At 36.8% G+C, this 27,611-nt stretch overlaps 1 protein-coding gene across 1 annotated transcript in view; it reads right to left on the bottom strand.

The window, feature by feature from the left end:
* Positions 1-6,783: 6,783 nt before the first annotated feature.
* Positions 6,784-27,611, bottom strand: part of DNAAF6 (dynein axonemal assembly factor 6) — a 37,008-nt gene continuing 16,180 nt past the window's right edge. The window contains exons 6-7 of the mRNA XM_058536460.1: positions 12,230-12,315; positions 6,784-7,814 (exon numbers count right to left, since the gene is read on the bottom strand). Of these exons, the coding sequence (XP_058392443.1) occupies positions 7,685-7,814; positions 12,230-12,315 (216 nt within the window). The 3' untranslated portion in view covers positions 6,784-7,684. The remainder of the gene's footprint in view (positions 7,815-12,229; positions 12,316-27,611) is intronic.

Genomic DNA, 27,611 nt, shown 5'->3' with positions numbered 1-27,611 from the left:
GGCCCCGCGGCTTAGTGGTTAAGTGTGCACGCTCTGCTACTGGCGGCCCGGTTGGGATCCTGGGCGTGCACCGACGCACCGCTTCTCCGGCCATGCTGAGGCTGCGTCCCACATGCAGCAACTAGAAGGATGTGCAACTATGACATACAACTATCTACTGGGGCTTCGGGGGAACAAAAAGGAGGAGGATTGGCAATAGATGTTAGCTCAGAGCTGGTCTTCCTCAGCAAAAAGAGGAGGATTGGCATGGATGTTAGCTCAGGGCTGATCTTCCTCACAAAAAAAAAAAAAACAAAAGAAAATAATATGAGATGTTGACAAAGGGAACATACAATAATGCTCATATCAATATTATTGATATAGAAAAAAAATAGAAATACCCAATTCATTATTGTTGGATATTTAGAGTCAGTAAATTATGTTATATACATATGATGAGATGTTCTGAAACCATTAAAAATCATTGTAGTGGACACTACTATATGCATCCAGATCCTGCTTCAAGACAGGAGGACTTATTCCTCCAGCTGCTGGGAGGGCTGCTGGCAGACTGTCCTTAGCTTTCAGCCTTCTTTGGGAACTGCCCTCACCTGAAGAGAGTGACCTATCTCAAGGTTACACCCCCTTCCAAGGTGCAGCTTGCTTTCAATGACCAGTCAATGCTGGGGTATAAAGGTTCAGCCTCCTTGCTCAAATTGGGGACAGTTCTGGGAGATTATTCCTCATTCAGAGCTCCCTGTGTGGGTCTGCTAAGGCCTTATGACTGCGTTGCAGCCCAACTTCTCTCCTTGTCCAATCTTGTTTCCTTTTCTTCCTCCCATAGGTGTTGATCCCAAGAACACTCTCCAAAATACTTTTCCCTGACTTAGATTCTGATTTCTGGGAAATAGAATCTACAAGAATTATGCTGAAGAATATTTATTAACATGGGAAGATATTCAAAATATTTTGCTAAGTTAAGAAAGCATACCGGTCATTTCCAGCAATATGGCCAACTAAATTAACTGGAAACTCTTTTGATAAAAACTTCTATAAGTGCAAGATAAATTATACAAACATTCTTCTAATTGTAAAACTGAGCTCACAAGAAATAAAGAAAAACTCCCAGATGCCAGTAATAAAGAGGAAACTGAAAATCAGAGTTGTAATCTTGTGAGTGGAAGTTGTGATTGCCCTGGGAAGGGAGTTTCAACTTTTAAGAACCACAGGGACAAGAGATGAGGTCTTGGGCCCAAGAGTCCCATTATAAAGGTCCCCTGGAAGGTCTATACTCTCCATAAAAGGTTGGACTAGAAAAAAGTCTGCATCTTTGGCATAGGGAGACAACAAGGAGGCTTATCTGTCTCTGTCTAAGTCCTAGGTGGAAGAAAAAAGTTTCTCTGAGAAAGCACAGGCCTGGAGCTCACAAAGGTTTTAGGTTTTAATTTATACTAACTGCATGACCAGGAAACATTTACCCAGAGGCTCTTGGCAGAAGCGAAGGTAAAACTTCTTTGAAGGGATGCTCCCACAACACAGACCATAAGAAGTTTTCACAGAATTTTTTAAAAGCCTCATTAAAGAAGATATTGCAATAAAAATACTACAAGAGTAAATTATCTACCATGAGTGAGAATCAGTGGACACAATCACCAGCAAGATTCGAATCCTGAGCATCATTGAGCTGGGGGATAAATCTGAGCAAATTACCCAGTGTTAAGAACAAATAGGGCCAGCCCCGTGGCTTAGCGGTTAAGTGTGTGCGCTCCACTGCTGGCGGCCCGGGTTTGGATCCCGGGCGCGCACCGACGCACTGCTTCTCCGGCCATGCTGAGGCCACGTCCCACATACAGCAACTAGAAGGATGTGCAGATATGACATACAACTATCTACTGGGGCTTTGGGGGGGAAAATAAATAAATAAAAATTTAAAAAAAAAAGAACAAATAGAGATGGACAATATGACAGAGAGGCTAAAAGACATGGAGGATAGAATGAAAGGTCGAACTTTAATCTAAGAGGAGTTCCAGAAGGAAAATAGAGAATGGGAGAAAGACAATACAATTCTCTTTTGGTATCCATGGGGGACTGGTTCCAGGACCCACCCCCCAAGGATACCAAAATCCGCGGATGCTCAAATCCCTTATATAAAATGGCATAGTATTTGCATATAACCTAAACACATCCTCTCATATACTTTATTTTAAAAAAAATTTTTTTTAATTTATTTTTCCCCCAAAGCCCCAGTAGATAGTTGTATGTCATAGTTGCACATCCTTCTAGTTGCTGTATGTGGGATGCGGCCTCAGCATGGCCGGAGAAGCAGTGTGTCGGTGAGCACCCGGGATCTGAACCCGGGCCACCAGCATCAGAGTGCGAGCACTTAACCGCTAAGCCACGGGGCAGGCCCCTTCTCATATACTTTAAATCATCTCTAGATTACTTATAATACCTAATACAATGTAAATGATATGTAAATAATTGCTATACTGTATTATTTAGGGAATAATCACAAGAAAAAAATGTCTGTATGTGTTCAGTACAGATGCAACCATTGTAGGCCTTTCAAACCATGGTTGGTTGAATCCGTGGATGCAGAACCTGCAGATACGAAGGACCAAATGTATTCAAGGAGATAATGGCTGAGGATTTTCCAGGATTGATGAAAGATTTAAGAAGCACAAGTGCCAAGTAAAATAAATAAAATTAAATCTATATCCAGAAATATTATAGTCAAACTGCAGAACATCAAAAACAAAGAGAAAAGTCTTTAAAACTAGCAGAGAGAAAAGACAGATTACTTTCAATGGAACAACAATGAGAATGGATAGCATACTTTTAAATTACAAAATATAGGCCAGAACACAGGTAAATAATATCTCCAAAGTTCTGAGAGAAAATATCTGTCAACCTAGATTTCTAAACCCAAGCTAAATTATTATTCAAGAGTGAGGGTAATAAAAACATTTCTAGAAATGAACTGAGAGGATCGAGAACTCACAAACCGTTGTTGAAAGAAATACTCAAGTATGTACTTGAGAAAGGAAGCACTGATGAGGAAAAAGGAACGGTGAGCAAAGATATTGGTAAATATGTGGGTAGATCTAAATAAGCATTGGTTGTAAAAAACAATAATGAGGATGATGAATGATTTGGGGGTATAAAAACAAAGTTGGAGAGGCATAGTTTGGTTAAAAGTTTATAAGTCGTTGAATTATTTTAAGAGAGGGTAGAACTATTGAGAAACTTGAGACATTTTAAGTAGGAAAAAAAGAAAGAAACAGAATGTATAACTTCCAAACCGGTAGGAGAAAAAAAGAATCTAAAAAATTGTCTAAAGCAAAAAAAGGCAAGAAAGAGGAAAAAAAAAAGCAGAGAAAAAAGGAGAATAAGAGAGAAATCCCATAAGGTGATATAAGTAGACCCAAATGTATCATTAATCACAATAAATGTGATTAGACTAAAACTTGTGAATTTAGAGATAGAATTTTGGTTGCTTTTAAAAATCCATAATTTAGCTAAATTCTGTTTATAAAAGTCATACCTAAAACACAAGGTCATGGAAGGCTTGTCATGGAAGGAAAAAGATATCCAGGCAAATACCAACCAAAGTTGATGTAGCTATGTTAACATTAAGCAAAAAATACTTTAAAGCAACAAAAATTATTAAGGATAAAGAGTGTCATAGCATATTGATAAAATGAATAATCCACCAGGAAGATATAACAATTCTAAATCTGTCTCCAACTAAATATATTGCCTCAAAACATATAAAGCAAAAATTGACAGAATTACAAGGAGATACCAACAAATCTATCATCAGTGGTAAATTTTAATACACCTCTCTATGTTGATAGAGAAAGCAGACCAAAAATTAACAAGAATGTAGATTTGAACACAATTTTAAAAACCTTGAATTGATATATATGTATACAGAATTCTGTACCCAATAATTACAGAATACTCTTTTTTTTAAAAATATGCATAGATCATATATCACACTCTTTTATCACAATGTAATAAAATTAGAATCCCTAGAAACAAAAGATAAATAAAAAAAGTATACACTTAGAGATTAAAAGAAAGTAGGTTATAAAATGAGTTTGTGCCATATCATCCCATTTGGGGAAAAAATAATATCTATGTTATGCATTGGAAAAAAAGGTTGGAAGGAGGCTAAAAATGGTAAGATGGGTTATTTATGGTTTGTTGGCTTACAGGTGATTTTTAGTTTTGCTTTATTTTTAAAGAGCTTTTCTGTATTGTTAAAGTTTCCTGCTTGGAACATGTGAGCATGTATTTTTTTCTAATTAGAAAAAAATCAACAATAAATTTTACTTAGGATAACATGTAGAATAATAACTTGCCTGGGCTATTGCAATAGCTTCCTAACTGGTCTCCTCATTTCCATTCTTGCCTCCTAATACATTCTCTTCCCCAAAGCACTTAGAATAAAATCCAATTTCCTAACCTCAGCCTGCAAGGTTCTACGTGACATTGCTTAGCCAACATGGCCAAACTTACCTCCAGTCACACTTCCCAGGTTCACACTACTCCAACCATATTGGCTTTCATTTCCTTGAACTCCCCAACTTCTTTGCATTCTGGGTCTTCACATTTGCTACCCCTTGCACCTAGAAGCCCTACTGCCCTCCTTCCCCCAATAATCTCTTTGCCTGGCTAAGTCCTAGATACACTTCATGTTCTGGCTGAAGTGTTAAATCTTTAGGGAAGCCTTTTCTGTTCTCTCTCCCCAGACTAGGGTTGGTTTCTCTGATAGATATTCTCAAAGAACCCATTATTTTCCTTCATAGCAGTAACAAAAAACTTGAAAATATAGGTTTATGCATTTACTTGGTTATTGTTTGTCTCCCTTGCTAAACTGTTTGCTTTGTAAGGACAGGGACCACATCTGGTTTTCTCATTGCTACATCCCCAGCACCTAACATAGTGCCAGGCATGTGGTAAGTGTTCAGTGGATATTTGTTGAAAGAATGCATAAATGAGTGAAAGAATGAATGATCGATTCCTCACAAACACTACCGGAGGTCACCGAACCAAAAAGTGAGGTAAAGAAATTCATGAAGGAGAAGGCTAATGATATGCCACAATTGTGGTTTTGTCACTGACTAGGGGCCTTAAGAAACTCAAAGGCGGGTTTGGAAGCAATTAATTGTTTTCCCAAGTTGTTTGTTTTCCTTTTGTATGTTAAGGAGATGTAACCACCAGCCATCCTGAAACTGACCAAGTGAGGCACTCAAGGAAAGTGTAACCACCAGCCATCCTGAAACTGACCATGCCTCTCCACAAGAGCTATGCCCATGACCTTTGCCTTATTTTTAATGCAAAGATCTCTCCAGGAGGAGCTTAGGCCTCATTATGTGGAAGCATGTTCTCCAACTGAGCCTGTGCAAGCGAATACCTGCCTCTACCTTTTGAATATTCATTCTCCAACCAAATAAAAGTTCCTGCTTTCCTTTGTTCGGGGACACCACGACTTTGGAAATGATTCCTCATGGCCTCCTATTTGCTGCAAATGCACTTTACTTTGTGAGACAACTTCCACTGGTGTAGAGTCTTATTTAACTCACCAGGAGGCGAGCCCACTTGGTTCGGTAACAGTTTTAACTTTCAGTTCTCCCGGTAATGACCAAGATTCATTGAAAAATGCTGACAAGATAAATTTCCTTTTGTATTCTATTTTTCTACATTTGCTTTAGGGGACTATTTCTTTTTAAAGGAAGGAAGTCCTTTGAATTAGCTTAAAAACAAAACAACAATTACAACAAAGTTGTCACTTCTGAGACCAAGGACAATGAGGTAGGATGATTTGTAAATGGGTATAAATTACGGGATCACATTTCATTGTCTAGAAACTCTGTTTCATTATATAATTGATACAGTACTACATAACCAAAGCCCAATTCAAGTTGGCCTGGATATGCTCTATCTTTTCTTCTGGGGCAACTTGTACACATTCAGTCAGCTTGAGTAATAATGGTCTTTGTAATTAGGGCCAGTACATAGGAAAAAGATACATTTTCCACTGACTCACTGTTGCTCTCTAGAAAAGAAAAATATTGGTTACTGCTTAGGCTTGTTCCAGAGTTTACACTTTAGGATGTAATCTTAAATTCTTAAAGTACAGCCTTTAAAAAAAGATGCTAAGAAAGCAAAGTAGGACACTCTCGATCCTACAACATCACGGACTTAAACTCACAGACACTAGCTTCCTTTCAGTTAATCTTACCCTCAACTTGTGCCCCCACAGAAGAAAGTCGTGGTGGTAATTTCACTGTCAAATTCTCTACAAAAGCTTAACACAACCACCTTTTCCAAAATCTCAGTCTTTTCCCTCTTTTTTTTTATGGTGAGGAAGATTCGCCCTGAGTTAAGATCTGTTGCCAATCTTCCTCTTTTTGCTTGAGAAAGATTGTCGCAGAGCTAACGTCTGTGCTAATCTTCCTCTATTTTGTATATGGGATGCCGCCCCAGCGTGGCTTGATGAGCTGTGCGTAGGTCCACACCTGGGATCCAAACCTGTGAACCCCGGGCCACTGAAGCGGAGTGTGTGAACTTAACCACTACACCACCAGGCCAGCCCCTAGTCTTTTCCTTGTATTTGATCTAGTCACAAACTAGATGCTCAGTAGTTATCAACATAAGTAAATCTAGAAAATACCTGCTTGAGTATTTAGTCCCTTAATAGTTCACATAAAAGCAATAAATATCTTTCAGTTGTTCATCTCTTCAAAATCTACTCCCAGGTAACTCCACAATTCTACAACGATGTCTGAAGCAAAGTCACACAAGCTTTAAAATATAATTTATTCATAAATAATTCTGAAATAAATTTATGCAATACAGTACAGAAGAGACAGGGAGCATTGGCATAATTCATAAAAATAGGTATGTCCAATTAAGAATAAACACAGGAAATGAAAGGGAACAGGATTTGTAAATGTGCCACGCTTTTCTCTATATTCCTTTTAAATGTCAAGAATTTCAATTACTAAATATAAATACAGTACCCCAAAAGGCATTGTTAGTAATTATAGATACACAAAAGGAAAAATATTTTTAACCTAACTGAATCCAAACATTGAGAGCAGGACTGAGGAAGCCAAATAATACTGCGTGCTCAAGAGTTTTTCTTATTCAAGTAAAACATGTAGTTTGTATGGTGCATCAAACTATTTATAATCCTTTGCTATTTGTATATTCCAGAACAATAGTGAGAGCCTAAACAGAGAACACTCTAAATCATTTGATCAAATCAATGAAATGACAACCAAATAAACTTTTTTGGTGATAACGATGACCAATTGCTATGCAACTGATTGTATCATAGTATAATTAACTGGCTTAAGTTCTTCAGACTACTAAAATAAGTGGACCAACAATTTCATGGTCATATTTCAGTTATTTAATTGACCACATAGTAATCTAATTGGTTAACCTGCAAATTCTATCCAGCTATAACTATAAAAATGGAATAGCTTATTAGTATGAGAAAACAAAATTTCCTACCAGAGTAATAGAAATAACTATAAATGATCAGAATATCTCTGTAATTGAATTTAGGCCCTTTCCGAAATATGTCAGAATATTAAAGAGAAGATAGAAAACACTAACCAATTTTTTTGAAGGTTTTTATTTTGTATCAATGCTCTTTTTACCACTTTTCCTCCTTATTCATGCATTTTCAGAAGAAATTAACAAAATCCAACTCTCTCTTCAGAGTCAGGGTGACTTCAAGAGTCTCAGTCTCTTGGACGTAGAAAGCTTTGCCACTGTTGCATTCCACAGGATGGGGAAGAGTTATCAACAGCTTCCTAAACAAAACAAAACAAAACAAAAGAAAATAAAAACCTAGAATCAGCTTCTTAAAGTTATAGCAAGAAGATATCACTTTTAATAAGGCAATGAAAAGCAATATATACCATCAGAATGTTAGGAACCAAAAAACAATATTTAGACAGTGTAAATACTGGGTCAAAAATATGCCTAAATAACACAAATAGTACACCAGTTTTGGGGCCTTAAAAATCCAAGCAGTGGTTTTAATCTCCCCACCCCGTTTTTCTAAATTGACTTCATTTTGCATTATATAAACATAGTCTCAGGCTATGTTTATAGGCATAGAAATAAAACCATTGCAACTTTAAGTTGGTTGGATAGATCTGTTGCCAGTCATACTTATGTGTAGATGGAATGTGGCTGACTGATACAAATCTGAAAATTGGAATGGTTCTATAATAATTCTGCTAGCACAACTTTAGGCTGAGTCTCTACTACAGGTGTAGTTATTGAAACTCAAGTCTGGAATGATTTCAATACCAGATCAATGAAAGTGCTTCTCTCTGCTTGCTTCTGGTTCTTTCTACTATACATTGACAAGAATTCCCTGTGAGAGACTGCTGGGTTATTTTGCAGTTTATAGCTCAGTTGCTGGATAGCTGTATGCTTTAAATGCATTGCTGGGATGAGACATCCATAATTCTGTCACAGTGGTGTGAATCTGAATTATGCATGGGGTCGGCGCATGCTGGTATCTGAAGAAAATTAAATGCATGAAACACTTGTTACCTCGCATGCTCTGTAGAGAAAGCTTGAGTATCTCTATAAAAAGTGGACAGAAAAGCTCTTTTAGATGGTATAAGATCCAAATCAGCAAAGGAATCTGGTATTTTTTAGGGATACTTATTGAATACTTGTATAAAGAACTAGTATTTGAAAACAAAACCCTTGAAATCAATTGCCTCTTTACTCATTTGCAAAGACCTAAGTTCAGGAAACTGGGCTCATTAAAAGTATTTATCACACATCTCTGGAACCTAAAGGAGAAATTTTCCAAGACTCTTCTTCCAAGATATTTGGGGTAGGAGAATATTTTATTACTTCTCTCCACCTGAAGTAATGAAATTGCGATGTATTTTAATGTAGCCTGTAATATTTGGCATCTCAAAAAAAAGTCGGTGCAAAAAACGTTTAGAGTCCATCTTTTTAAAGCTGTTTACAACATAGGTTGTGCTAGAGTTCGATTTGCTTTATCCCTTATTCTACAAATGATAATATATTCACTTTAAAAGGAAAGCAAAGTTCAGTGGTGGTAGCTTCATTGCACTAAAAGACAATTATAAATCAGCTGAAGAAGGAGTTCCAATGATAATGTGCACTTCTCTGTCCAGAGAGAAATAAATTCAAAAGAGACAGTTAGCGGCCATTGGAATGATCCATCTATTCCTGTATTTCTGTCTAGTCCTTAGTAGTATGGCTTCACATACTAAAATTTTGAACAATAGAAACTGTGGAACTTATTTAGGCTCTTAGGAGAAGGGAAGTATTTTTGTCTAGTCTGTTTTACTGTCTGATATCTGAACTGAGATTTATATTTAAACAAAATAAAATCTACAAATTCTTATCCATGTACAATTCATTCAAGGACAGGGCTGTGTCTTATCTTGGTGTCCCCCAAGTTTCTAGCAGAAGACTTTATAAATGTTTGTTGAGTGAATAAATAAATGAATGAAAAGCAAATAGGTCTCCACAAAATGGTATTTGAATAACTACTGTAGATTAGTACTATAAAATATGAATAAACATTTAAACCCAAATCCATCTTCCTTTACATTGATAATATATTTGCTTTTTAAGAAGCTACAGTTTAGGCACTGATAAAATGTTTATTCAGTGTTAATTTTCATTAGAAATTATTTAAATGCAAACAACAATATACGAAAGTAAAAACAAAAAAATTATCTATACGGTCAACTCTAGAGACTTACATGCTTACATTTATGTTAGAGAATTCAAGTTGTTGTTACTTGCAAGAGATTAAAAAAAAAGACAACCTTGTTCTGTGCATATTCACATAATGCAGTTTTTATTTTATGTAGTTAATAAATTATTTGATTTACATATCTGAGTTAAAAACAGACATGGCCTTTTTAAGGTTTCCTATTGGAGGCATAATTATTTTCAAAGAAAGTGCAGAAATAGCTACTAAGCTGCAATTCACTATTCCATTTAGAAAACTTTTTTTTCTTGTCAATGTCTTTGAACATCAGCCGACTCTCAACTAATCTGAATTAAAGGAGCACAGCAAAGGCGAGAATAATCTAAAGCAACACTCAACCAAAAATTAGCTCATGCTTTAGAATGTGTTTTTGTTATCACATTCAAGGAATTCATGTATGATATTCTTAGAATTCACTTAGAAAAATAGTAAAACCCCATATGAAGACAAAAGTCAACAGATTCTGTGAAATTATCCGATTTCCCTTAACTTTCCTGCTTTCCATCTACTCCATGTTAGGAATCTACATGCCAAAACAACCAGTTTAAAAAAATGAAGAATTCAGTAAACCGCTTTATTTCTTTTGGTTGTATAATGTTAAATATCTGGGTTTCATTGATAATTATAATGCAGTTGACTATCATTTGATTGATATTACTAGTCAATTCAGTTAAAATGATTTCACTTATTTTCTGCCTTATAGATACATGAACAGAACGTCCTCTCATCTTTCTTGGAGCAAGTAAACATAGTGTTACAAGGTGTCAAAGTCAGAAACTAAAGAAAGTAGATGTGAATATCAATAAACTCAAAAACAAGACACATTTCCAATGATACAATTTCAGATAACAGCATGTCTCCCAAGAATGCTCAAGTGTTTAGGAAAAGTGTTAAAACCTTAATTCTATCTTTTGTCTTTTATCTTAATTGATGAATTTTTTCTTAAGAGATAGTACATTTCTGCACTGAGCATTTAATATATAAGTAGGGTATGATCCAAATGACCTAGTGCAGCCCACATTCTATGTGGAAGAGTATCTCTTTGTGAGTCTTTCATTTAGTGGACTCTGATAGATATCTGGAATGACAGCATAGCTAGAGCAGCTGCCTAAAGATTGATGGAGACAGTGAGAACTGCTAGGGGAAGGGAAATTAACTCCATGGTGTGTAGATGTGTGTGTGCTTTTAACAAGCGCACAAATATCATGGAAGATTGACTGTTCATTTAACCAACTTTCCTTGCAAAGGTTGAATGCGTGTATAATATACAATGAAAAAATTACAATACTCCTTCAAGTGAATGGTAGAAGTAGTGAATGTAATTTTTATAACACGAGACAATTTTTTGTGAGACTGCATTTTTGAAATTATGTAAGTAATGAGAAAACATTTTATGTATATTCATCTGTAGATCATTTTGGGTAAATGCATCTACTGTAGAAATCAAGGTTAAGCTATGTATGTACATTGGGTTGTTTACACATAGAAATCTTTTGTACGAGGGATCTACTTTTTATTTTCTTGAAGCCCTAAGATCAACAAAGGAGAATTATAGGTACTGGTAATGGAAGGAAGAGAATGTGCCAGCAGCTTACTCCTCCCCACAGCCGGTTTGAAATGTTTATGAGTTACAGAGAAAGAACCACTGCAATCAACCAAAGTGTGCTCACTGCTATATATCCAGATGAAAAGCGAACAAACAGTGAGATATTTAGATATTTTATCTAGCACACACCAGGTTCCATCGATTCCCTTTTTATAGAGTTAGCTTTGAGAGACAGGACTGATTTATCCAGGTTTCAGGATAAACATTTTACACCAGAATTTTACTGTATGTGTTGTATTTTGGGAACATGATTTGAACCTGTGTAATGACAATTCTATTTTAAAAATATCAAAATGTTTAATTGAATTATTCCTTTATCCTATGTATTATTTTTAAATGTATTCACACAACTTGAGGATCTAGTGCTAAATTAGATGTTAGAATTTTTGTTTTAATTGATGACAAGAGTTTTTTGTTGATTTTTAGATGAATACAATCAAATTTAACCTTAGAGCCCCACATATCTAAAAAGTTTAAAGATAATGCTTCTCTGATGCTGTCACTGTACAAAAAACTACATGCAAGACTTACAATTTAAGGGATTTTTCACCTCGAGCTATTTTTCCTGACAGATAAGCAAACTATATCTGAATGTCAAGGACTGTGTTTTGGTAGTATCAACCTACTCCAAATGTATGGATGCAAAGTAGCAAAAAATCTAGGTATTTCCAAATATATTTATGTTTATATTATGTAGATCAAACATCTGAATGGCTAACTGACTTTTTTACTTTTCTTCAGACTTTAGGGATGATGCAAAATAACTATGTGCACTTTAAAAAAGAAAATTGACTAAAGATCCATCAGTATTTTAATACATTATTTTAGTTCTAAGTTTTACTCACTTATTAGGAGTACGAAGGTCAAGGATCATTTCCTGGACATCGATTTCAATTTCAGAAGTGTTCGTATTTGGCAGTTTAATTTTAACCTGAAAGAGAAAATCAGAAGAAAAATACTGTTGTCTTGAAGAACAGTTAATTTGAAGAGTGTAAGAAAATATGGCGAAATGAGAATTAATATTCATTAAGTGCCAACTGTGCCAGGCTATGCTATTTCCTCATAACAATCTTGAGAAGCAGAGATTATTATCCCTATTTTATAAATGGAGAAACTGAGATACAGAGAAATTTAGTGAGTGGCCCAAGGACAATCATCTATAATTTGACTAGCATCTATCTGACTCCAATGTTGTATAGAACTTTGGTTACTTGTCTATAACTTTCACTGTCTGAAGGTGCATACCAGTGCACCTCCTAGAGTTGGGGACCTTCAACTGCCTTAATAACAGCGGGCACTTTGCATAAAAAATGGTTAGTTCTCACGTTGAGTGTGGGTTGGTGATTCCATCTTGTAGTCTCCTGGTATAAGCTCCCATACCACATTTCCTAGAGAAATATAGGAGTCTAGAAAAGTTGTTAACATAACAAAAGAGAAATAACAATATGACCCTTATCCAAAAAAAAATGAGACTATTGGTTTGGTAAGATTTCACTTAAAAATATCTCATTTCAATTACCACATGACCTACCAAGTCCACTCCTGGGTATATACTTAAAAGTATTAATAACAGGTTTTCAAACAAAAACATGTACATAATGTTTTTGTCCACAGCAGCATTAGTCATAATAGCCAAAAGGCGCAAATAACCCAAATGTGCATCAAGTGATGAATGGATAGCCAAACTGTGGTATAACCATACAGTAGAATATTATTCAGCCATAAAAAGGAATGAAGTGCTATTACATGGATGAACCTTGAAAGCGTTAAGCTAAGTGAAAGAAGCCAGGCACATAAAGCCACATATTATAGACTTCTGTTTATGTGAAATATCCAGAATAGGCAAATCCATAGAGACTGAAAACAGATTGGTGGTTGCCAGAGGCTGGGGAGGGAGTAAAGAGGAGCGACTGTTCAATGAGTATGGATTTCCTTTTGAGTTGATGAAAATGTTCTGGAATTAGGTATTTGTGATGATTGCACAACATTGTGAATGTACTAAATGTCACTAACAGTAAATTTTATATGATGTATTTTACCACATGTATATGTGTATTTTACAACATGTATATGTGTATTTTACCACAATACCGAGTCTCATTTCTCACTCTAATTTAATTAATTATCTTTTTGAGAGAAGTTGATGATCTATCTATCTACCTATTTATCTATCTATCTGAGATAACGTGGCATATGGTTTCCATAAACAAAGAAAAAACAATCTAAGTTTAAGGTAAATTATGAAGTATTCTCTAAAACGAGCTAGAAGACTTGAAATATTGGACATCTGATGATTTTAGAGCTGGAATGGCAAGGATAAAAGCAATAAGTCATGAGGGAAATAGATATCAAATAAGTAATGGGAAAAAATGGAATTCCTTTTAGGAAGCCTAAAGTAGGCAATAGTGTTTTTGCAATATAAAGTATGTGGACTAATACATGTCTGTGAGTTATATTTTACTTTATTAAAGCTGTATATAAAAATACTTGTAAGTAGAGCTCTAGAGCCCCTACTATCTAAATATATCCTATGGTTAATATTTTCATTAAACAAAGAATTACCTCCTAATTTATATTTTGAAAATTCAAATCTTCATAATTAGAGATGCTTTAAGTGAGAGAAATAGAATATTTCTCAAAGAGGTAGTTATAGGTGCTCTACCTCAAAGTAAATGAGCATTCTATCGGACAAAGAAAGATTCATTTTTGCTGTAATAATATTCAGATCTGACAGTCAAATTTAGATGTCCTTTAGTTGGAGGATGATTCATGTCACCTGGACCAAGGGATATATATATTTGTTTCTATAGTCTGAAACATTTAGATCTTTCCAGGAAAACGATTATTTCCCCAAGGTTGAAATGACATTTGAGGAAGGAAAAAAATTATGACTTACGTGAAATTTAGATACAACTTTTGGGTGGAACTTCAAAGTGGTTCTTAAAATCATTTGCAACTCCAGTGAAGAGTTATTCAGAAACAACTCACTAATTTTTCCTCTTGAGGAAATTAAAATTGTGTACTAAAATGGTTTCAGAGGAGGGACAGGAAAAGGAATAAATTAAGTGGAATGGTACACATTAATATCTCATAAGATAGAAGATTCAATGAGGAATCTTAATCGAAAAACTCCTCCTGAAACATGAGTCAGACTTCTTTAGAAATACTTTTAATGAATTCCTGGAAAACAGACATGATTATTTATTGACTTCTAACCGATTGTACCCAAGACCTAACTTGTCCAACATTAGTAAATACAGTGTGTCACTGACAAGCAATTAAACGGATTGATGTTCTTCTCTTTACATAGGAGGCAAATTGAATTTATTTCAAAGAATAAATTATTTTAATAGGTAAACTAAGGAAAACTGCTAAAAATTTCATTAGGAAACTTTCAACCTTTCGAGACCTCAACTTCTAGAGTCAAACTTGGGTTTGAATTCTGATTCTGTCACTATTAGTTCTTTATTGTTTATTAGTTATCTACTGTTGCATAACAAAAACCAATTACACCTCCCCCCAGTTTATGGCTCAAAACCACAATAAACATTTATTATCTCACATATTTTCCGTGGGTTAGGAATTTGGGAGCGGCTTAGCTAAGTAGTTCTGGCTTAGGGTCTATCATGAGGTTGTAGTCAAGACATTGGCTGGAGCTGCAGACTTCTGAAGGCTTTATTGGGGCTAGAGGGTCTGCATCCAAGATGGCTTACTCACATGGCTGTTGGCAGGAGGCCTCAGTTCTTCACCACATGTACTTCTCCATAGGGCTTAGGGCTGCTTGAGTGTCCTTATGACACAACAGCTGTCTTCTCCCCAGAGTGAATGATTCAAAAGAGCAAGGCAGAAGCAATGCTTTTTTCTTTTTTAACATAGCCTCAGAAATTATACTTTTTCATTTCTGTAATAACTTATTGGTTATACAGGTCAGCCCTATTCGTTGTGAGAGGGAACTACACAAGGGAAGAATATCAGGAGGTGGGAATCACTGGGGGCCATCTTGTAGGCTGGCTACCACAGTACCCATCATTAACTTCAGTTCAAACCTCTGCCTTCTGGCCTTGTGAATGAAAAGTAAAAGGGAAAAAGTCCACTAATTTAAAGTTTATGAGTTCCCTTCTTCCCACTTTCAGCTTCTCTTCAGGCAAGTAGTCCAAACTACTTACTTAGTCTCTCTCTGGGAATTCACTTTGGGGCTTCCTTGGATAGGTAAAGGTACGTCAAATTGCTTATAAATTGTTTTCATAGTCCTTCATTTATTCTCTTCTATGAGTTGTAACAGAGCTGGCTTAATATACCAAAGCCTTGCGGAGGAGGGTCATCAACGCAGGATTATCATTTTGAGTTTTAAATTTCCTCTTTCTTGTCTTGTTCTTATGATAGATTTATATGACAAGATGCTTCCTAGAGAGAGATTAAAGATTCCTATAATCTTTGAGTGATTAATAAATGTTTCCCAGCTCTTCATATAAGTGTCTATGATCATATTATAAGATGTTTGAAAATTAAAATGAGAAGGCCAAATAGCAAGTGTTCCATAGAGGTCATCCATTTTTAGGTTTTCTCTTGAATTGTCACTTCCTGACTACCAGAACAGAAGAATATATGAAACATATCTCATATGTAACTTGGCCAGTCTATGCCATTTACTGAAATTTCAGTGAACCTTAAGATATACTGAAGGGTTTGGACTGACACTTTGGAAGATATTCTTATTTAATTTATGGGTTCTAGATATTTAAAAACATTTTTATTTGACAGAAATACAGCAACCACCACCCATATACTATTTGATTCTTAGCAAGGAAGTTAAGACTATTTGAGTTTCCTTTTGAAAGTTAACATTAGGAAATTTTGATTAACAGAAAAATTTTGGGTAGGTCTCATTTTTAATTGCTTCAGTGATTTAATTTCCCATTGTTTAACTATGGAAGCACATGTGAGATATTTTTTCAACTGCAGCCATACTAGGTATTTTATAAAAACTCTCAAGAGCAATGTAATCTGTGGGAAAATGAAAAAAAAAAAGGTGATTGATCCCCGACTTTGAAGTTGTATAAATATTTACCTCTTAAAAATAAAAACATAGAGGTATGTGTTCTCCAAATCTAGGGCATAAACCAATAGATATATTTTTAAATTAATGGATAAATTTTCTGTAATGTTACCATTTTGAAACATTCCAGGGGGCTGGCCCCATGGCTTAGCGGTTAAGTGTGTGCACTCCGCTACTGGCGGCCCGTATTCGGATCCTGGGCGCACACCGACGCACCGCTTCTCCGGCCATGCTGAAGCAGCATCCCACATACAGCAACTAGAAGGATGTGCAACTATGACATAGAACCATCTGCTGGGGCTTTGGGGAAAAAAAGGAGGAAGATTGGCAATAGATGTTAGCTCAGGGCCAGTCTTCCTCAACAAAAAGAGGAGGATTGGCATCGATGTTAGCTCAGGGCTGATCTTCCTCACACACACAAAAATAAAATAAAATAAAATAAACTTTAAAAGAAAAAAAAAGAAAGAAACATTCCAGTACTATATTGCCATGCCTGTCTTATAAGATCATAGAAGCATGACTTTTCTCCTCTCACAGGAGTTAAGAGGTAGCTCAGCTCATTCTGGAGTAAGACCACTCATCTACAAGACCTCCATACTTCTATTCGCACCCACACTCACCCCCAAACACTCACAGCCTCACCACCACTAGCTGTCTTGAGACTACCAAAACTAAATTCATTATACTTTTATCTCTGTCAACAAACACAAGAAGCCTCAGATTCCCAAGTCCTTCCTTATCACCTAATAATTACCATCTGGATCTTCATATCTCCTATTTTGTTTCCATTTCCTACCCCTTATCAACTCATGACACCCTTCCATTAGGTCCTCTGGAACACATAGTACATCATCCCTTACTGCATAAGCCTCTTTGAATATTATCTTCCAACTTCTTAGTCTAACTGAAATCTGAATCTCCCTTGATGACACTGCTTCCCTTATAGTCTTCTCAACTAGTGCCTGTTTTTTATTTTTTCTCTCCCATTCCCCTTATATCACTGATCCTGCCCTTTCTCTCCTGCTTTTTGAAATAAATCTCATGTCTTCACACTATACCACCAATTACCCACCTTGTTGCAATCATCTACCAATTCCTGAGTCACACTCCCCCACCCTGATTTCTGTAAGAATAGTTCTTTGTTCTCTATTGATATTTCTAACATTAACTTTTGTCTTAAATCTTGGTGATTTAAATATCCACTTAGATAACTTTTCCTAAACATTCTAGCCTCACTTCTTCATCTCCTTTAAGTCTTTGCACAAATATTGCCTTCTCAGAGAGGCCTTCCCTGACCACATTATTTAAAATCGCTGCCACTACCAACCCTAGTATTCCCTATCACTTCTCCTTGTTCTTTTCCCCTCCATAGCATTTATCACCTTCCAATGTATAGTAAGATTTATGCGTTTATTTTGTTCATTTATCTTTCCCATTAGAAGGTATGCTCTTTGAGGGAGGTGATATTTGTGTTTTGTTTACAGTATCTTCAGTGCTTAGAATAGTACCTGGCACATCGTAGGCACTCAATAAATATTTGATGAGTAAATGAATAAATAAGTGAATGCAAGGATGGTTCAGTATTAAGAAATTTAATATAGTTTACCAATAGATCAAAAGTAAAAATATCATACGATCTCCATAAGTGTTAAAAAGGCATTTGATCCAATTCATCATCCATTCTTGCTTAGAACTCTTAATAAAATCAGAATACATGAATAGTTCCTTAACACACAACCCAAAAGTCAGTATCAGGCTGAATGAGGAAACACTAGGAACATTTTAATTAAAGTGAGAAATAAGAAATAATGACCAATATTTACTACTATTATGTAACGTAGTTCTGGAGGTACTAACTGATGCAATTAAACAAAGAAATAGGAAGTAAAACCATCATTATCTGAGGGAAGAACATTCCAAGTAGAATGAACAGCAAGGAATCAGGAGATGACATATTGAAGGATCAGAAAGAAGGCCAGGGTGGCTAGAACATAATGAACAAGGCAAAAAATGTGTCATTAAATGAAATTGAAAAAGTAGGTAAGGGTCAGATGATATAGAGCCTCATAGGTCAAGATAAAGAGTTTGGATTTTGTTCTAAGTGCAATAGGAAGCCACTGAGAGTTCTGAGCAAAGAAGTGACGTGATCTGATTTACTTTTTAAAAGAATCTCTTTAGACACTGAAGAAAGGCTGCAAGGAAGCAAGAGTGGAAGGAGGGAAATGACTCAGGAGGGAATCATAATGGTCCAGATGAGAAATGATGGTGGTTTGGAATATGATGTAGTTGTGGTGGTAATGTAAATTAGATGGATTTAGAATATATTTTGAAAGTAGAGCCAACAAGACTTGCTGATGGATTACATATGAGATATAAAGAAAAGAGGAATGAGGGATGATTTAGTTTTTTAGCTTGGGCAATTGGGTGAATGTCATTGCCATTTTCTGAGATGAGGAAGATCAATGAGAAAGAGGTTTGGGAAAGACAATTAGGAGTTCTGTTTTGGACATGTTAGGTTTGAGTTGCCTATTAAATAAGTGGGAGATGATGTCAAGTAAGCAGTTGGCTATATGAACCTGAAGCTCATGGGAGAGGTCAAGACTAGATTGATAAATAGTATTTAAAGCCATGGGACTAGATGGGAAGAGAATAGAGAAAAAAAGACAGGGGCCGGCCCCATGGCTTAGCGGTTAAGTGCACGTGCTCCGCTGCTGGCGGCCCAGGTTCGGATCCCGGGCATGCACCGACGCACCGCTTCTCCGGCCATGCTGAGGCGGCATCCCACATACAGCAACTAGAAGGGTGTGCAACTATGACATACAACTATCTACTGTGGCTTTAGGGTAAAAAAAAAATGGAGGAAGATTGGCAATAGATGTTAGCTCAGAGCTGGTCTTCCTCAGCAAAAAGAGGAGGATTAGCACAGATGTTAGCTCAGGGCTGATCTTCCTCACAAAAAAAGAAAGAAAAAAAGACATAAGTCTTTTTCAGAGACCTAGAGCACTTCAGGCAGGAGAGGAACAGCCAGTGATTTGGGACCAATGGAGATGAGGAATGCCCAGTGATTTTTGAGGAAAACCAGGAGAGAGTGGGTCATTAAAGTAAAGAGAAAAACATGTTTCAAGAAGGAGGGAGCAATTAACGGTGGAATACTGCTGAGTGGCTACCCTCATATCTTCAGTCTCTCTTATTCTATTTCTGTGCAGGACACCTCTTCATTTTTCAGGATTGTCCCTCTTATTGCAAGATTTAGAGCATCACTAGCCCCTGGGTACTAAATGCCAATACATCCTGTAACCAAAAATGCCTCCATCCATTTCTAAAAGTCCCCTTGGGGCCCATACCACAACTACGTTTTTTACTCTTTGTTCATTAGCTCTAGTGACACACAGTAGGCACTCAATAAATATTACATGAATAAATAAATGGATCCTTGTCGTCAACTGAAAAATATTCTTAAGTGTCTTCTATACTAAAAAAAAACCCCTAAATTCTGCTGCTTCTTCAACAACCATCTCCTCTCTCTCTTCCCTTTCTCTGCTAGACTTCCTCAGAGAACAATCTATGTTTACTGCCTTTTCTTTCTCACTTCCTATTCACTTCTCAGATTTCTTCAATCTGGTGTTGGCCCCTGCCATGCCACTGATGCTGCTCTCTTCCAAAGGTCACCAAAGACTTCTTACTTGATGGATCTAAAAGTTCCTTCTGCACCCTAATCCTGCTTTGCTTCTCTACATCAGTAGATACTATTATGATTTCCCCCCATCTCTGAATATCCTTCTCAGTTTCTCTTCCTTTATCCATCCTTCAAATATTGGTATTTTCTAGGGTCAATCTGTGAATCTGCTTGCATGGATACAGAAGTTTCTGCCAGTTCTGGTTCAAGGATTCCGGACCATGTGATTCAGATATTTTGATGACACTTCCTCAAAATGACATCATCTAATGTAAAATTACTGATTTTTATTACCAAGTAATATGTATAAAAACATCTTTCAGGGAGCCGGCCCTGTCGCGTAGAGGTTAAGTGCGCGTGCTCTGCTGCTGGTGGCCTGGGTTCGGATCTGGGGTGCGCACCGATGCACCGCTTGTCAGGCCATGCTTTGGCAGCGTCCCATACAAAGTGGAGGAAGATGGGCACAGATGTTAGCCCAGGGCCAGTCTTCCTCAGCAAAAAGAGGAGGATTGGCATCGATGTTAGCTCAGGGCTGATCTTCCTCACACACACACAAAAAAATCTTTCACTCTTATTTCATCCCTGAACTTAAGCCCATCTCAAACTGTCTCTCCTCTCTATGTCTCTCTCTCTCTTTCTCTCTCTCTCTCTCTCTTTCTCATTATGGGGAACTTTTATTTTCAACTCTATTAATTTTGGTATTATTTAAAGTTTTAAATATATATATATACCTTTCATAATCAGAAATATATTGTCTATACAATTAGATTAGCTTTTAAGGGGGTATTTATCCCCACCATCATTATGAAAGAATGTTAGGATATTAACTATAAATGTATGTATATTGCTGAGAGAACCATTAGAAATTTAATTGAAGGTTTACTGTGCTGCCTGGAGCCTATAATAAGGAATTGTATTACAGCTCAAATATCCTTCTCCCTGCAATACAGTCTGATATATAACCAATCAAATAAAGTTAGCATAATCAGAAAGCCTACAAAAAAAAGGTGTTCATCCTCTGGAATTTTAAATAGAAAACAGAATCCATTCCATAATCAAGCAGCCAAATCTATTTATTCATTAAAAGTAAGCAAATATGACGGTTTTAACCTTAAGAGACAAATAAGGATTTGAGAAGCAGACCATTTAAGAAACAAGTGAATTCTCAGAGGATGGCAGACACTTTGCTCTGAATGATTGATAGCCCTTTCTGAGTTGAATTCGTGTGATAAACATGTGACTTCTAGTTGCGTCTGCCAGGTGGTGATTGACTCCTACACCATCCCTGATTCTCACTCTATTCTCATTGAGATTTAGAGATGGAGTAAGGCTCATATCCCGGTGAGGAGATGACGATGAAACAAAAAACGAGGCTTGTTTTTTAGGTCACATCAGAACGTCCCTTTATCAGTACAGATCCGTTCAAGTAGGAGCACCAAAATACTATGTATCCATTGAAGCTTAAAAAGAGTAAAAAACTATCTGTAGGCTGCTTTTCCCCTCTCCTAGAACAAATGATGGGCCATTTGGCAGAATATCAGTAAGCCTAGCCTCATTCATTTTTGGATTTTAGAGACAGTCTGCTGTTCAACACCCATGGGTGAAAATGAGAATCCACTGACTTACTTCCCCACTGCACCTATCCCCCTTCCCGCTACATACAGTCCTATGGGGAAGCCAGGCTATCTCTCTATATATCTTTGCTACCTCAAGTGCTTTTTTTCCACATTCCCCAACTGGCACCCAAGAGGTTAGTACTTCAGTCAGCCCTGTTTCTCAGGGGTAGGCAGGTTCCCATTCTTTCCTATCTTGTTTCTATGACAGCTTTTTGGCTTCCCCCATCATCGTTCATATCTCTAAAGCCATGCCACAATCCCAACCTCACTTCATTGATCCAATTCCTCTTGGTTTTCAATATCTGGCCTGGAACTGGAGTGAGAATTCACAATGCCTCTGTTTGAACTCTGTCTCTGATTGTTGACCCTATCCCAAGGGCCACCTATTCTGTTCCCATTTCATCCCATTTCTGCAAGTTTCCTAGTATTCCTCTCAACACCTCCCCCTCTCCACACATACACATGTTACCTAAAATCAGCTCTACTTCATTCCAAGCCTGATGCAAACCAGCACTCTGTGGTAGTATACAAGTATTCTAACCCCTGTAGAGAGCAAACACCAACTCTGCAAATCAACATCTCCTGTCCCTGTCTTTGAGTTCCCCATAGATTTGTATTTCTAACTGCCTACTGGACACTTCCAACAAGATTTCCTACAGGCACTTCAAATTCAATATAACCAAAACTTAATATTTTTCTCCTAGAATTTCATCTTCTTTCTTTTGCATTCCATACCTGATCCCCACAACACAAACAAAACCACCATTCCTTTACTCTCATTCCAAAAGTAATAGATGGTAATTATAAAAAATATGAAAAATTCAAATGAGAAAAAATAAATAAAAACCATCTCTAAGACTACCATCCAGAGATAAACCACTTTACATTCCTGTATCTTGATTAATACCATCACCATTCACCTTATCACCCAAGCTAGAAGTCTCACTCCTGTTTCTCCCTTACATACCACATTAGACCACTTTCTAAATCCTATCAATGCTACCTCCAAAATGTCTACTGAGGCCATGCTTTTCTATCCCCATTGCCACAGTCCAGGCTCTTCTCTCATCTGAACTAGTGCAAGTGTCTATCAACTGGTTTTCCTACCACCAGTCTCTCAATCTCACACTCATCTCCTACCATAACCTCCACCAAATTCTCCATCATAATCTGCCACTAGAGTTGTTCTGAAATGTGCCTCTAATCATTTAACTTGCCTGCTTTAACATGTTTAGTAACTCTGATGACCACAAAATAAAGTCCAAATTTCATGCTGTCTTAGTCTGCTTGGGCTGCCATAACAAAATACTATAGACTGGAAGTCTGTGCATGCCAGACATGTCAGCATGGTTGGTTTCTGGTGAGAGTTCTCTTTTTGGCTTGTAGATGGCTGCTTTCTCAGTGTGTATTCACATGGCAGGGAGAAAGAGCAAGCAGAGCAAGCTCTCCATGTCTTTTCATATAAAGGCATTAATATCATCCTGAGGGCCCAACCCTTGTGAACTCATCTAAACCTAATTACCTCCCAAAGTCTCCATTTCCAAATATCATCACATTGGGGGGTTAGGGCTTTAACATATAAATTTTGGGGGAACACAATTCAGTCCGTAGCACACAGTATGACATTCAAGGTCTTTTACAACTAACTCTAAGCTGCCCATTCTGTTTTATCTTTTATTACTCCATACTAGTGCATTCTGGGGCTCCAAGAACATCATGAACAGTTCTCAAAACACATTATATACTTTCATAGCACTATGCCCTGCTCATGCTTTTCACTCTGCTTAGACACTTTTCCACCCTGACAAACTATTATGTCCTCCAAATGTCCAGGTCAAATGCGACTTGTATTGTAAAGTCTGCTTGGACTTCCTCTTCTTTGTGCCCATATCGCTTTGCACATACTTCTACCAAATTCAAATTGCCTGGATTCAAATTGTAGTTTGGCCAGATTCTAAATGTGTGACCTTAAGCAAGTTACTTAATTTCTTTGTGCTTCAGTAACCTCATTTGTAAAACAGGAACAATAGTACTTATTTCATAGAGTTTTAGTATGGGGATTAATGAGTTACTATGTGCAAAGTTCTTAGAGAAATGCCTGGCACATAGTAAGCATTATATAAATTGTTTGCTATTATTATTATATCATGTTAAGTGAAAACAATCAGGATAAAAACTTTTATTCATAGACTGTAAATGTAGGGAAATGGCTCCACTATGGCACTCTGGTGACCTTGCACTATCCACAAGAAGGCAAGGCTCAACTGTGGGTCTGCCCAGGTCTTGGCAGAACATCCTGTGATCTTCCTGGAATGTGGGAAGATAGGCAGTCTTGTGAGGAGCTGCCTCAAGGCTGTTTCTTATCTGTCTTTCTACCTTGTGAGAAGTTCCTTATCTTGCAGGAGGAAGCCACGAGGCAGTTTCTCACCCTACTCCCTGGTTCCGGGAAGGCATAGGACTTTCCACCTCCCTCCCCTTGGGCGCAGGCTATAAAAGAGTCAGCTGCAAGCTGGAGTTGGCTCTTCAGCAAGAGTGTCCCACTGTTCATGTCACCTGTCATCTGGCTCCTTTAGTTCAATGTCGTCCTGTGGGGCAAAGGGACACAGGGAGCTGACACTCTGCTGATCTTGCTTATGCTGTCTGTGTAAGTAATAAACTATATCCATTTGGGTTTACCTTTCCTTATTGGATGGATCTATGAAAATCTGTGCTGCTGCTTATGGACTGCTTGATCTCTTGACAGTAAGCTCCTTGATAGAAGGAGAACCTTACCTATTTGGTTCAACACTGTATACTGAGTATCTGGCTTATAGTAAGTGCTCAATAAGTATTTGTTGAATTGAAAAATTTTAGCAGACAAGATAAATATGTATTCCAGGATATATAGTCAAGGATATATATCAAACCTGTTACAGTGGAAACCTTGTGAGGAGGGATGGAGAGGATAGAGGATCAAAGAGAAAATAAAGAATAAAAAATAAATAAAACAAAACAAAACAAGACAGGGGCATTCTACTCATGAGGTTCAAAGAAAAACATATACATTTCACCTAGGTGGAAAAAACCCTCTAGCATTCTTATTATTCTTCCATTAGTTTATATGAGTATTTGATACCTTGTAAGCTTGACCTTATTTTCTCAGCTGTAATATAAGGAGGAAAGACTAGATCAGCATCTTTCAAACTGTGTTCCAAGGAGCCCCAATTTTTCTCCTAGGAGCAGCCTAATGGGTGATAGTACCCTTTAACCAAGGCAGTGGTATTTTTATGTGTTTTATGTGTTGGGCTTTCTCATAGAATTTTGTTTGAAGAAAAGGGTTGGCAGCTAAAAACAAACCTGCAAACCACTGGCTTAGCTCTAGCTCTAAAATCAATGTACAGCATGATGACTACAGTTAATAATACTATATTGAATACTGGGAATTCGCTAAGAGAGTCAATTTCAGGTGCTTCCACCATATACACACACAAATGGTAAGTATATGAGGAGATGGTATGTTAATTAGCTTGACTGTTGTAATTATTTCAATATGTATATGTATATCAAATCATCATGTTGTACACATTAAATATATACAATTTTTATTTTAAAAAAGAAAATGCCTAAATATAGATTAAGGCAAGGGAAGTTTGGTAGCTACAAATAAGGGAGTAGAGCAGCAGGCAGAATTTGGATAATGGAGCTCTTTGAATTGGGGTTAGAAGAAAAGAATGGAAGGTTTGCTGACGACATTCATATTCCTAACTCAGAATTTCATTTAGGACAATCGCTTTGATTTAGGAATCATAAATCTTGCTTTCTTATTCGGAGTCTCCGGAGGGTAAAGGAAAGGGTGGTCTTTGTGAATTTTTAAACCCCAAATCACTCCTCGTTCTTAAACAGATTGTATGTGCTCCTATTACCTTCCTCAGCTTAAGCAGAGGTCTTCTTCTTCAAGTCTCTGGGTTGGATTATTACATACAGGCCAGGTCCAGGTCCCAAATAACATATTTAGCCAATTCTAAGATGCAATTTTCCCCACATTTCAATGTTTCTGATATTGGGATGCATCACACAATCAATGCACACATTTAATGGAGCATTATACATTTTTTTTCATTTGTTATTAAATAAATGGAACATTTACAATTTGAGGATGCTTTAGATTTGAGGAAATAAATGCCATATTATCAACAGAAATATTAAGCTTATAAATTTGAGAAAGAAATACATGAGATTGGTCAACAACCTCTTTAGTCTGAGTCTTACCAGCGGAGGTAAGCAACAACGGTGGATGTCATCATTAATATGCCTACCGGATAAAATTCAAGCTACAAATCAGGGCTTTTTTTCTTTTTTGAGAGTCAGCTTACCAGTATACCACTGTCCACAATTATTTATTTTTGTTATACTCACTGCTTACTCAAATAAGCCATGATATTTCATGCCTGGATACCTTTCCATGTGCTCTTACCTCTGCTTGGAATGCCCTTCTTGGAATGTTGTCCACTGTAGAAATCCTATCCACCCAGGGTTGATCACTTTCTGCTTTATGTCACCATGTACGTGGTATATACCTCTAAATATGTACTTACCCTATTTGAACTACAGTGATTTGTTAGGTGTCCGTCTCCTTTCCTGTAAATTCCTTGAGGGTAATTGTTTCTTATTTATCTCTGTATCCCTAGTACTTATGGCAGTGCCCGGTATGCAGTAGTATTCACTAAGTATTTAAAGATTGAATATATGAATAAAAAGAAAGAAGGAGAAAAAGAACAGTATACATGTCGTAAAGTGCCACAGCACCAAGAAATGTTTCATCTGCTACTGCCATTCAGTGATGTCCATGCTTTATCCAAACTCTCTGAACTCTGGGTAGATTTACAATTGTCAACACTGAGTTTGATTGTTAATAATAAAATGACTTCACTTATGTTAGTTTTGTCTCCCCAATCAACTATAAATTCATTAGAGGGAGAGACCAAGTCTTCTTTATATATCTGTTGAGTTTTAGATAAAGTCTATATTCCTATTCTGAGGTGTGATTTGGTTTCCAAGATTCTTCATTCAGTATACCTTTATTATTAAAACTAGTAGTGATTTGCATGAGAGAAATGGAAAGGCCCACAACAGTTTTATTTATTTAGGGCCTAGAATTTCTCCAGAGTTTAGAGCAATCCTCAATACTAGACATCAAAAAAGTAATTTTACAGTAATTTAAAGAGAGGAATTTGAATATTACTGGTAAAACCCTGGGAGCTAATTACTTCAAGATCACTTGAAACCTTAACTCACTAGAGTTTAAAAAATCTCCTGAGGTACTTAAAGTCACTATTCCCATTATGTTACTTGATTCAATTGAATGTCTTAGATTTTGCTAATAAGAGAAAATCTGAAGTTCATGCAAATGAGAGATTCCACTTATCATTTGCTTAAAGAAAAAATATTAACCATCTTCTATGGGTGCCTCAGTACTCTATACTGTAAAATATTGAAAGAGAGGGAGGGGAAGAGAGAGATGCATAGCCCCTGATCTCAAAAAATAAATTCTCAGCACCAGAATTACTAGTGTATATTGCCAAAATGAGTTGCATTCCACACTCTTGGTTAGACCTAGATTTTCAAGATCATTATGAGGTTCAAATAAGCAAAAGTAAGGTGGTCTCATTGATACTGTTGGTATTGCTGTTGTTATTACATAGGAACAGTGGCTTCACAAAGAATGCTCTCCAGCCTGCTGTAGTGTCATTCAGACAAGGGAGCCAAATAACATTTTAAATGTCTTTTTAGAGTCTTTTTTTTTTAATTTTATTTATTTTTCCCCCTAAAGCCCCAGTAGATAGTTGTATGTCATAGCTGCACATCCTTCTAGTTGCTGTATGTGGGACGTGGCCTCAGCA

The sequence above is a fragment of the Diceros bicornis genome, chromosome X (assembly GCF_020826845.1).
Source record: "Diceros bicornis minor isolate mBicDic1 chromosome X, mDicBic1.mat.cur, whole genome shotgun sequence".
Taxonomy (NCBI): Eukaryota; Metazoa; Chordata; class Mammalia; order Perissodactyla; family Rhinocerotidae; genus Diceros; species Diceros bicornis.
The sequence above is the reverse complement of the archived record's forward strand: the minus strand, read 5'-3'. Positions and strand labels throughout refer to the sequence as shown.